Source organism: Myotis daubentonii, chromosome 10 (genome assembly GCF_963259705.1).
Source record: "Myotis daubentonii chromosome 10, mMyoDau2.1, whole genome shotgun sequence".
Classification (NCBI taxonomy): domain Eukaryota; kingdom Metazoa; phylum Chordata; class Mammalia; order Chiroptera; family Vespertilionidae; genus Myotis; species Myotis daubentonii.
Genome location: NC_081849.1, coordinates 44,167,682 through 44,180,118, shown reverse-complemented (window position 1 = coordinate 44,180,118; position 12,437 = coordinate 44,167,682). Strand labels below are relative to the sequence as shown.

Sequence of the window (12,437 nt, the reverse complement as noted above, 5' to 3'; positions counted from 1 at the left end):
CTTTTTATATATTACTTTAAAATCAACTATATTTTAAATCCCTTAAGGCTAAGTGTGAGCTCTCTTCTTTAGTAACCAAAACTCCTATATCAGTGTTGGGCTCTCAAAGCTTTATGAGTCTTCCTTGAATAAACTAGAGGCCCGGTGCATGAAAATTCATGCACTGGAAGCGGGGGGGTCCCTCAGCCCGGCCTGCCCCCTCTCACAGTCCGGGAGCCCTCGGGGGCGGGAGGCGACCTGGCGATCAGGGGAAGGAGACGCCCCCATCACATCTCTGCTGTTGCCACTGCCAACAGCGCAAGCCTTGGCAGGCCCTGATTACCTGTGCCTCGAGCGGCCCTGGGCGGCTGGGCAGCCACCATCCGAGGCTTGCCTGTGCCTCGGGCCAGCACTGGGCAGCTGGGGGGCTGAGGGGACTGGGAGACTCTGGAGGCAGGAGGGCCGGCCTTGCTGCGCACCTGCCACCCCAGCGGGGCTGAGGGGACTGGGCACTGCTATCTTGTGGCTGTGAGCGCCACCATCTTTGAGGGCATGGCAGTCAATTAGCATATTCCCTCCTTATTGGCTGTGGGTGCCACCATCTTTGCAATGGCATGAGGGTCAATTAGCATATTCCCTCTTTATTAGATAGGAATGGTTTCTAATTTAAGCCTGGTTTTATTTTCTTGTGTTTAATTTCTTTTCCAACATTAATTGGTATTTATTTATATTTAGATAATACAAACTATCTTTAACTTATTCTAAGTAAGTTATAATTAGCAAGGTAAGTAAACTACTATGAATAAAAATATCACAAAATACATTTAAGATTGCCTATGAATAATATTGACTCCTACTTTTTTCAGTTATCAAAGATAAAAACCTTCCCCATTAAATGAGTGTCCTGTAAATAAGACTGTTATAAAATAGAAGATTGTGCTAATTATTGAATTATGAAAAGGGTGAAAATCATGAAAAAGACGTTTAAAGTTAACTTGTAGAATGTGCATAGTTCAGTACCATTTCTCTTGTGTATCATTGGAATTTTCCTTTAAGACCTGAAAGAAATAATTATTAAGAACCTTTATATTAATGTTCTGTTTTCTTTTTTTCCTCTTGAGTTAATCCTTTTCTTTGGTTCTTTTATTCATATCTCTATACATCTTTCCCTTTTCATTAGTATTTTTCTCCAACATTTTGTGATCAGTTGTTATGCTGTTTAGAAACATACAGTGTGTAATTAATCATAGATTCCTAGGCCAATTCCTATTTTTAATTTTTGTATTATATAATTGACAGAAGAAAGGTAACATAGATATTTTCCTATCTAATAATAGACAAACACAGTAATTAGCCATACCTCCGCTACCCTTCCCATTGGCTAATCAGGGCGATATGCAAATTAACTGCCAACCAAGATGGCGGCCGGCAGCCAGGCAGCTTGAAGCGAACATGAGGCTTATTAGCTTCAGTGACGGAGGAAGCCAACGTTCCCCACCTGGCCTGCCACTGCCGACCTCTGAGCTTGGAATTTAAGAAACATTGTTACAAATATAGAAACTAAACAAAACCCCAGTAACCTGCTTTCAGCCAGCCGGGCTTCAGCCAGCAGGACCGCAACACTGTTTCACTTATAGAAGAAACGCAGATCCCTGCTTTCAGCCAGCCGGGATCTCAGAGCTGGAGTGAGCAGGACCGCAACAGTGTTACAATTATAGAACCCAAACAAACCCAGTACCTGCTTTCAGCAGCGGGGGCCTCAGAGCTGGAGCCAAGCCTCAGAGCTAAAGCTGGCCCAGAATAAAAGAAAAAAGAAAAAAAGGAGAGGTTGGGAGCTTCAGTCACCTGCCAGCCTGAAAACGGCCCTCAGCCAGAATGGCCAGGCACCCCAGTGGGGACCCCCACCCTAAAGGGGGTGTGACCAGATCCAAACAGCCATCATCCCCTCATTCAGGATGGCTAGGCACCCAAGCGGGACCCCCACCCTGATCCAGGACACCCTTCACGGAAAACCAGCTGGCGCCCACCCATGCACCAGGCCTCTATCCTCTATAGTAATAGGGTAATATGCCTCCTAGCACCAGGATCAGCGGAGCCACGAGGCCTCCCGGCACCGGAATCAGCGTGATAGGGGCAGTGACCAAACACGCTGATCGCCCTGCGGCTCTGTGTGTGACAGGGGGCGGGGCCACCACCTCCCTATCCGCCCTGCTCTGTTCGTGACAGGGGAAGGCGCCCCAACCCCCTGATCAGCCCTGCTCTGTGCCTGATAGGGGGGAGCTCCCCAACCCCCTGATCGCCCTGCGGCTCTGTGTGTGACAGGGTGCAGTGCCCCAACCCTCTGATCGGCCCTGCTCTGAGTGTGACAGGGTGTGGCACCGCAACCTCCCCATCGACCCTGCCTCAGTGTGACAGGGGGCGGTGCTCCAACCCCCCAATCGGCCCTACCCTGAGTGTGACTAGGGGTGGCATCGCAACCTCCCGATCCGCCCTGCTCTGTGCATGACAGGGGGCAGCGCCCCAACTCCCCAATCAGCCCTGCTCTGAGCTCGACCAGGGGCTTCACCTAGGGATTGGGCCTGCCCTCTGCCACCCGGGAGCAGGCCTAAGCCAGCAGGTCGTTATTTCCTGAGGGGTCCCAGACTGCAAGAGGGCACAGGCCGGGCTGAGGGACCTCCCTCCCCCCCCCTCCCAGTGCACAAATTTTTGTGCACCGGGCCTCTAGTATATAATAAAAGGCTAATATGCAAATTGACTGAATGGCAAAACGACTGGTCGCTATGATGTGCACTGACCATCTGGGGGCAGACACTCAATGCCTGAGCTGCCCCCAGCTGGCAGGTCCCAAGCCAGCCAAGGTGGGTGCCAGTGGGGGCCCCCTGATCCCACTGCCAGTTGCCCAACAGATTGGCCCTGCTTGCTTGCCAGGCCTAGGGACCCTACCTGTGCACAAATTCGTGCACCAGGCCTCTAGTAAGATATAAAGTCTACTAATAAAATGAAGTTTACTTATGAAGTCACCACTTCAATATATGAATTAGAACATTGTAATTTTTAAAAGAACTGGATATTACCAAATGAAATTTTAAATATATATATTTATGTGAACCAGCACATTTAATACTGGAGAAATTCTTGTACACCAAAAGATTGTTCAGAGAAGCACTGTTTACTTGCTTACTCACACATAAACAATAGTAAAATTAAGAGGACAAGTTACCCTCCCCAGCACTTTTATTGTTGCAGTTCTTAATTTTTGTTTATCTACTAATTTAAAGTGGTGGTCTCACTTTAACTTACATTTTTCTGATTATTGCTGAGGTAGGACACTATTTCATTGGCCATTCATGTATCCATAATTGATTTGGGTTATGGAGTAAATAAGTATTTGTTTCCCCTGCAAGTGGGTAGATAGTTACCCCAGCAACTTTTACTGAATGTTGAATTATACTTTCTGCAGTGATCTGCAGTATCACCTCTGACATGCCAAGCTTTCATTGCCTAGTTTTCGTAACCCTGTGTGCTAATACTATAGTACTGTCTAAATTACTAGTGCATTATAAAAGAAAACTTGATATTACCTTATTTTCCCCCCTAGGAGTGTCATATCTCTTTATTACATAACTCTTTTTAAAAGTGTTTTAGCAGAGATTTAAAATTTTCTTCATAAAGGTTATATGCCACTTAAAAAAATGATTTATTTATAGATACACCCACCCATCCCCAATTTCTGGCAGCTATTTTAAAATCTATTATTTTTCCCTAGCCGGTTTGGCTCAGTGGACAGAGCATCAGCCTGCGGACTAAAGGGTCCTGGGTTTGATTCCGGTCAAGGGCACATGACTGGGTTTCAGGCTCAGCCCCCAGTAGGCGGCCTGCAGGAGGCAGAGAATCAATGATTCTCTCTCATCATTGTTGTTTTTTTCTCTCTCTCTTGCCTCCCTTCCTCTCTGAAATCAATAAAAATATTTTTTTAAAAAAATCTATTATTTTAAAAAAAGTTCCTAAATCCCTTTGTGCCTGAGGCAGTGTAACAGTAGATTTTCTCTACTAACTTATGGTCAGCTACTTTTAAAACTGTTATAACTCTAATTTATCTTCATACCTTCTGGGTTTTCTATGTGGACAATAATATGTAAATTATAGCTACTTTGTTTCTTCACTTTTAATCATTATAGCTTTTTTTCTTCTTCTATCTTATGGACTGCCTAGTAAAGTTTTGAATAGTAGCAATGATAATGTTGCATCCTTATCATTTTCCTTGTTCTAAAGGAAATAGTTCTGTTGTTTCACCATTAATTATTTTTGGTATAAGTTCTTGATGCATACCCTTTATCAAGTTAAAGAACTCTTTTAACCCTAGTTTTCCAAGAAATTTCTTTGTTTGCTTTAAATAGAAGTGGTCCCATGGTTCTGTCAAATGGTATGTGGCATCTAAAGGGTTTATTTTATTTGCTACCTTTGCATTCCTCAGATAACCCAATTTAGACATAGAATATGATCTTTTATGAAATACCTCTGGCTTCAGTTGCTTTTTATTATTTAATTTCTGTAGGGTTGTATACCTATGTTCATGAATAAGATTGGCTTATACTTTACCTTTCTGCTACTGTCTTTGTTGGATTTTGGAATTAAAGTTCTATTTCACTGATGCATAGAGTTTTTGTTTATAAGACTGCTATAATATTATTGAGAATTTGGTTTCTTTTTTAAAAATCTTATCTAGTATGTGTTTAAACAGAAAACAAGATATGTCAAGGTTATAATGTCTTTTCCTTTAATAGATAATCTCACAAATATTTTCTCTAAGGTCCGCATTTCATTTCTAAATATGCATTCATTTCATTCTGTTTTTATAGCAATGTACTGGTATAACTATGAACTTTTAAAGAAGTGGTTGTGTGAGAAATCTGGTTTATATGAACCCACATTTATGATCAACTTTACTTCAGGAGCATTGTCTGGTTCTGTAAGTTTACTCTTTGTTGTTAATATGTCAGAATGATAATTATCTTATTAAAACAGAACAAAATATTACATAGCATTTCATGTCTATTGAGATAGCACTTTTGAGCTGCACTGCTTTAAAATTTTTCTGAGTATTTATTATCCTATTTTGAGGGAATAAGTTACTAGCCATTCAAATATTTTAAAATGCACTTTGTATCTATGTTTTTATTATATATACATTATTATATTCTGAACAACTTTTGGACTTGTTTGATAACTACAGTTATGATAATTATAGTAGTTTAAATAGTATTTTGTTATTACAAGGTATTTTGCAATTTGCTCATTAAATGCCTAGTTAGGTAATATTTAATGGAGTGTCATCTCATTTGTATAATAGAATTGAATAAATATAATGTCATTCTCTTCTGCTAATTTATTTCTTTGGGAACATATTAACTAAGTACTTTAGAACAACTTTTTAAATTGATTTGAGATAGAAACATTGATTTGTCCCCTTACTTATGCATTCATTGGTTGATTCTTGTGTGTGCCCTAATTGGGACTTGAACCTGCAACCTTGGTGTATCAGGACAGCGCTCCAACCAACAGAGCTCCCTGGCCCAGGCTGGCTAAGTACTTTTTAAAAGAATTTTAACAAATTTAACAAAAGAATTATACAATTGGAAGGGAGGAATCTCAAATGACCATTTTTGGGGTAGTAGAGAGTTCACCTTTTCCCACCCATCTCCATAATGAAAAGTCATATAGTAGACTTTATGCAGATTCGTATCACTATGATCTTGGCCACAAAGACTTTTCTTGTATCCACATACTTACAAAATGAATTTGTGATGACTTAGAGTGAGGTGCTAACATATTGGAACCAAATGAAAACAAGAGTGAAGAAGCTCACTGATGGAGACCTGCAAGAAAATATTGGAATAATTGTATCAAAAACCTAGGCTAAGAAAGCTACTATGACTGAGTTCAAAATTTAGCTCTGAATATACCCAGGTCTGAGATTTATCAAACTAAGCCTAGTGGGTTATAAGCCTATAAAATTACTTTTTTTTAGCAATTAAATAGTTCCGATGCCAGCAAACTCTTCTCATTATCCCTCTTATTTGTGAGGTGATTAAATGTCACTTAATTGTATTTAATTTATATCTTAATCCATTCTGAAGAAAAACAAGTACTGTTTATTTTTAGAATTTCTAACAGTTGGAATGACATCAATTAACTTACAAATAAATGCTTACTATCTAAAAAAAAAAAGAGTGTAATAATGGCTTTAGCATGTTTTTCCAGTTTTCCAGTAATATGAAGGAAAGTTGTTTTATTTTACTAATTCTGTTTAACATAAAAAATGTATTAAAAAATTTTAATGATCTAGAAAATATTGCTGCCTTTTGACTGTTTTCAAAAAAAAATTTGTCTTTGCAACAGAAAAATTATGTCAGTGGCCCTGGGTAGCTCAGTTGGTTGGAGCTTTGTTTGGTACACCAAAAGGTTGTGGGTTCGGTTTCTGGTCAGCACACTTACCTAGGTGTGGTTTTGATCCCCAATTGGGGCATATGTGGGAGGCAACTGATCAATGTTTCTCTCTCACATCAATGTGTCTCTCTCCCTTGCTCTCTCTCTACAATCAGTAAAAACTTATCTTCATGTGAGCATTTAAAAAAAAAAAAAAAAGTAGCCCTAACCGGTTTGGCTCAGTGGATAGAGCATCAGCCTGTGGACTCAAGGGTCCCGGGTTCGATTCCGGTCAAGGGCATGTACCTTGGTTGCGGGCACATCCCCAGTAGGGCATGTGCAGGAGGCAGCTGATCGATGTTTCTCTCTCATGGATGTTTCTAACTCTCTATCCCTCTCCCTTCCTCTCTGTAAAAAATCAATAAAATATATTTAAAAAAAAAAAAGATGTCAGTGGACAATGTCAGGGCTTCCTCTCAGAAAACAGAAAACCACATCATTTTAGAAAGTGTCAAAAAGCAATTTAACAAATATAACATCATTGCTATTTTTTTCCTACTACATGCTAGATTGTGTAAGTGGAAACACAATAATTGAGAGATCTTTGAACCTGGTTTCATTTCAAGAATTTAAGTCAACATTTTTCAGGTGAAATATAAATGATTTTAAGGGTCATTTTATGAGTATATTGATCAAATGTGAGTCCAGAAGCCAAATAAAATAAAAGGCCAGGTTTATTTACTGTACATGCCTTTTATATCAAACTTGAGGCCTGGTGCACAAAAATTTGTGCACTCAGGTGCGTCCCTCAGCCCGGCCTGTGCCCTCTCGCAGACTGGGACCCGTCAGGGGATGTCCACCTGCTGGCATAGGCCCGCTCCCCGGGGGATTGGGACTAAGCTGGCAGTCAGACATCCCTCTGGCAGCCCAGGAGCCCTCGGGGGATGTCCACTTGCCAGCGGGGAGCAGGCCTAAGCTGCAGTCAGACATCCTTAGCGCTGCTGAGGAGGCAGGAGAGGCTCCTACCACCGTCAGCCTGACTTGTGGCTGAGCAGAGCTCCCCCTGTGGGAGCACACTTACCACCAGGGGGCAGTTCCTGCATTGAGCATCTGCCCCCTGGTGGTCAGTGTGTGTCATAGTGACCAGTCATTCCTAGTCGTTCTGCTGTTAGGGTCAATTTGCATATTACCCTTTTATTATATAGGATAGAGGCCTAGTGCATGGGTGGGGCCAGCTGGTGAGCCCTGAAGGGTGTCCCGGATCAGGGTGGGGGTCCCGCTGGGGTGCCTGGACAGCCTGGGTGAGGGGCTGAGGGCCGTTTTCAGACTGGCCACACCCCCTTTAGGGATGGGGGGGGGGTCCTGCTGGGGTGCCTGGCCAGCCTGGGTGAGTGGCTGATGGCTGTTTGCAGGCTGGCCAAGCCCCCCAGTGGGGACCCTCACCCCATGAGGGTGTGGCCAGCCTGGGTGAGGAGCTGATGGCTGTTTGCAGGCTAACCACAGCCCCTTCAGAGTGGGGGTCCCCGCCTGGGTGCCTGGCCAGCCTGGGTGAGGGGCTGATGGCTGTTTGAAGGCTGGCCACAGCCCCCAGCCACCCAAGCTCCCAGTGGAGGCTGGCTGGAAGCAGGTATCTTGGATTTATTTATCTTCTATAATTGAAACTTTGTTGCCATTAGCAGAGGCCACAGCCGGCCAGGGAAGGTGGGAAGCTTGGCTTCCTCCATCACCGGGGAAACCAAGCCTCCTGCTTGCTCCAGCTCTGTGGCTGCTGGCCACCATCTTGGTTGAGTTAATTTGCATATAGTCACTCTAATTGGCTGGTGGGCATGGCTTGGGGCGTAGCAGAGGTGCGGTCAATTTGCATGTTTCTCTTTTATTAGATTAGACTAGGGGCCTGGTGCATGAAGATTCATGCACTTTGGGTGGTCCCTCAGCCTGACCTGCACCCTCTCCAATCTGGGAGCCCTCTCCAATCCAGGAGTTTCTGTGTGTCTTTGCAATCATATGAGCGAACTGTTTGAGACCCCCAACCCAGTTTGGTTTGTTCCTCACAGAATAATAGAGGCATTTTTTTTCCCTCTGCTTCATTGGTGGAGATTTCCTGGAAGTTTTAGGATATCTTCCCTTTAATTTCCTAGACACTCTGATTTTACTTATGTCTCTCACCTTTGCTTTCCCTCCATCCCCCACTGCAACAGTAACTTGCTCCAGGCTCACTTTGCTCTAATGTCTAGGACAGTGATGGTGAACCTTTTGAGCTCGGCATGTCAGCATTTTGAAAAACCCTAACTTAACTCTGGTGCCGTGTCACATATAGAAATTTTTTTATCTTTGCAACCATAGTAAAACAAAGACTTATATTTTTTATATTTATTTTATATATTTAAATGCCATTTAACAAAGAAAAATCAACCAAAAAAATGAGTTCGCGTGTCACCTCTGACACACGTGTCATAAGTTCGCCATCACTAGTCTAGGAGATCCGTCTGCCACCAGAACTACGATTCCCAGCATTCCCTGCGCTCTGGGCTTCCGCTTCTGTTCCTGAGGCTGCCACCAGAACTATGATTCCCAGCATTCCTGGTGCTCCCTGTGCTCTAGGTTTTCCCTTCCTGCTCTGTTTCTGTCCCACGGCCTCTCACTCTGCCACATCCCCCCAAGCCGCTGGCTCTCCCGCTCTGCTCTCTGCCCGGTGCCTGTGTATGCAAATTAACCTGACATCTTTGTTGGGTTAATTTGTATACTCACTCCTGATTGGCTGGTGAGCATAGCGAAGGGATGGTCAATTTACATGTTTCTCTTTTATTATATAGAACTAGAGGCCCAGTGCACAAAATTTGTGCATTTGATGGGGGGGTCCCTCAGCCCGGTCTGTGCCCTGGGCAGGGAGCGGGCCTAAGCCAGCAGGTGGACATCCCCCGAAGGGTCCTTAGTGCTGCCACAGAGGTGGGACCAGGGGGCAGCTCCTGTGTTGAGCGTCTGCCCCCCGGTGGTCAGTGCACGTCATAGCAACCTGTCATTCCGCTGTTCAGTCAATATGCATATTAGGTTTTTATTATATAGGACTAGAGGCCTGATGCACGAAATTCATGCAAGAGTAAGCCTTCCTTCCCCTGGCTGCTGGCACTGACTTCCCTCTGGCACCTGGGACCTGGGCTTGCCTCGCAGTCCCTGCTTCATCTGGAAGGACAACCAGTCTAAATAGCATATTATGCTTTTATTATTATATATATTATAAGACATTCTTAAGAGCATTTAATTATTCTTTTAAAAAAACTTTCCTTAATTAGGTCATTGTGAAAATAATTGTTAAGTTGGTTCATTTTGAGATGAACTAGATATATAGGTATATAGAACTAAAAGTTCAAAGTCCATTTTCTTTAATTTTTTATTATGTTTTTTAAACATTTGTTAGAAAATTTTAAATGCTTGCTAGATATTTGAGAATTTCTGCTTTAAAATAGGTATTATACCTTCATGTATAGTAAAGGAATAATGCAACACAGGAATGTAGGTGATTGCAAACACTGGTTTTCAAGTCAGAGATGTCTGGTTAGAATTATGTCTCTGCCACTAGGAGTTGTGTGACCTCAGGGGAGTAGGGGAACTTTTCTGAGACATTTTACTTATTCCTAAATTTTCAGAAAAATACCTAAGACATACATATTTTCTTTAACAAAAGCTTTTCTTTAAATATATCTGGTTTTATTTTATGTGTTAGTTTAGTTATAATTTTCAGTATTATCCTTATTAAATAAAGTGCTAATTAAGAGAATGTAATTTTAGGAAAAATTTAAAGGCAGATTTAAATCAATCAATTTTACTTTTTGATAGTTCGCAGCTGTTGTAACTTTGCCATTTGATGTGGTAAAAACACAAAAGCAGACACAACTTTGGATGTATGAGAGTCATAAAAGTAAGTTTAATTCATTTAAAACATTTTTAAGATACCATGAAAATTTTTGTTTTTCTTTCCAGATACTAAGTTAGGAATATCTAGAATAGGGATAAGATTTTTTTCCCCTCTGCTTTACTCTTTAGCTGAAACTAATATACTCTTAGATTGGAATATCCAGGAAAAAATACTCTAAACCCAAACGAAAAAAAATTGAGAAATCTAAGTTTGTGTATTTTGCCTGCTATTAGTTAAGTCTTATACCTGTTCTATGTAGAAGATTAAATTATATGTTTGTTTTTGTTTTGTTTTTTCCAAATAAATCTGGACAAGTCAAGGTGAAGGATAGTAAATTACTGGGAAACCTTTTTTCTCCTGGTGTGTTTTGTTTTATTAGTATGCCTGTACATTTTATTATTTTCCTGTTTACTTTAGCTTTCCTTTTTAAATGTTTTTTCTACCTATTATTCCATCTATTTTTACTTTATAACCTGTAATTTTTTCTAGAACAAAAGTGTACTCTTGGTTGCATACATTAGATCTATTCTGTCAATATCATCTGTAGAAAGTGTCGCAAACCCAATGGAAATTATCCATTACAAAATTGTGTCATAGAAGCCTTGTGATAAGCCTATTATAATTTAAATAAATTGTTCCCCACCAGAATAATATTTTGCATACAAAGTAAAATAGGTATTCTAATGTTAAAAGAAACATTAATTATAGACCTCTGAAAATAAATCTGATGAATATTAGTGACAACTTTGTCCTTAACTTACCAAAGTGTAGTCCCTTCTCCACTTCCTTGTTTTAGGTGCAACTTCTAGCTGCCTAAGCCCTATCATCATTCATTCATTCAGAGAGAGGAAGACAGAGACAGAGAGACAACTGTCTGTTGTTGCACTTATTTATTCGTTGGCTGCTGCTTATATGTGCCCTGACCAGGGATCGAACCTGCAAGCTTAGCATATCAAGATGACATTCTAACCAACTGACCTACCTGGCCAGGGCCTCATTCATAAGCTTTATGTTTGAACCTCAGTGACATCTATTTTTGCTGATTTTTTTAAATATGCAAATTAATTTTTTCTATTTTTCAGTTATTTGAGTGGTTGCAAATTAGTGAAGTGTTACTGTTAGTTACAGGACAGTTCTGCCCTTTGGAGAGGATAGGACTGACCTAATTTATTTCATATGGCACATCTATTCAGAAGGGTTTTAATAAAGCAGAACCTTACTAGGGAGAATGAGCTATTATCCTCAGAAACTCTTTTTAGAAAAAAAAATTTTTTTTAATGTGTGCAATAAAAATTTAATGAAAATGATTATCAGGACTTCTCTTTGGCTTTAGGAACCACATGAATATTTCTATATATCTTTAAAATTTTTCACTATGAAACTTTTTAATATGTGGAAGAAAGTATAAAGGATACTTACTACAAAGCTTAAGAAACAAATACTATCAGTTCCGGAGAAGTCTTCTGTATATTCCCCCTTGATTGCATTTAATTCTATACCTTTAAACTTATAGCCTTTTTCTAATTTTTCTTTTTAATGAATCCAACTATTACAAATAATATTTAAAATAACTTTTTAGACAAACTTGTTATTATATTGAAATGATATATCCCCAAAGGCCATACACTATTTTATGTGTTTACCTGTATTAGAAATTAAGGGGTAATTCATAATGCTATCTTTTTTTTTTAACATTTAGTTTCTATGCCTATGTCAACCTGGGCTATAATGAAGAACATTGTTGCTAAGAATGGGTTTTCTGGATTATTTACAGGTAAAAATATTTGCTTTACCAAATTGTTGAGTAAAATTATTACTTTTACTTTTAAATTTATCCTTCCTAAATTAACTACTCAGCAGGAAATTGTTGAAAGTAATTCACATTTATTATTTCCTCCTAAACATCTTTTCTATAGATTTAAAACTTAAATGACAATAAATTTACTCTTAATAAGATAAAATTTCTATGTAAAGTAACAGAGTTAAATTGAGGAGGTTGGGAGTAAGTTTGTCTTGTTCTTGAATACCAGTTTATGGCACAGTATTTGATGTATCACTTCATTTAATTTGATCATCATCAGAATGAAACCAAACCAATGAGTATTTTAAAATAAGGTAA

General features: G+C 40.3%; 1 protein-coding gene across 2 annotated transcripts in view; it reads left to right on the top strand.

Annotated features, from left to right (window-relative positions):
- SLC25A40 (solute carrier family 25 member 40) overlaps positions 1-12,437 on the top strand; it is a 32,147-nt gene that overhangs the window by 16,838 nt on the left and 2,872 nt on the right. For both annotated transcript variants that reach the window (XM_059712216.1, XM_059712215.1), the window contains exons 9-11: positions 4,839-4,948; positions 10,240-10,321; positions 12,018-12,092. In XM_059712216.1, coding sequence (XP_059568199.1) covers positions 4,839-4,948; positions 10,240-10,321; positions 12,018-12,092 — 267 coding nt within the window. The remainder of the gene's footprint in view (positions 1-4,838; positions 4,949-10,239; positions 10,322-12,017; positions 12,093-12,437) is intronic.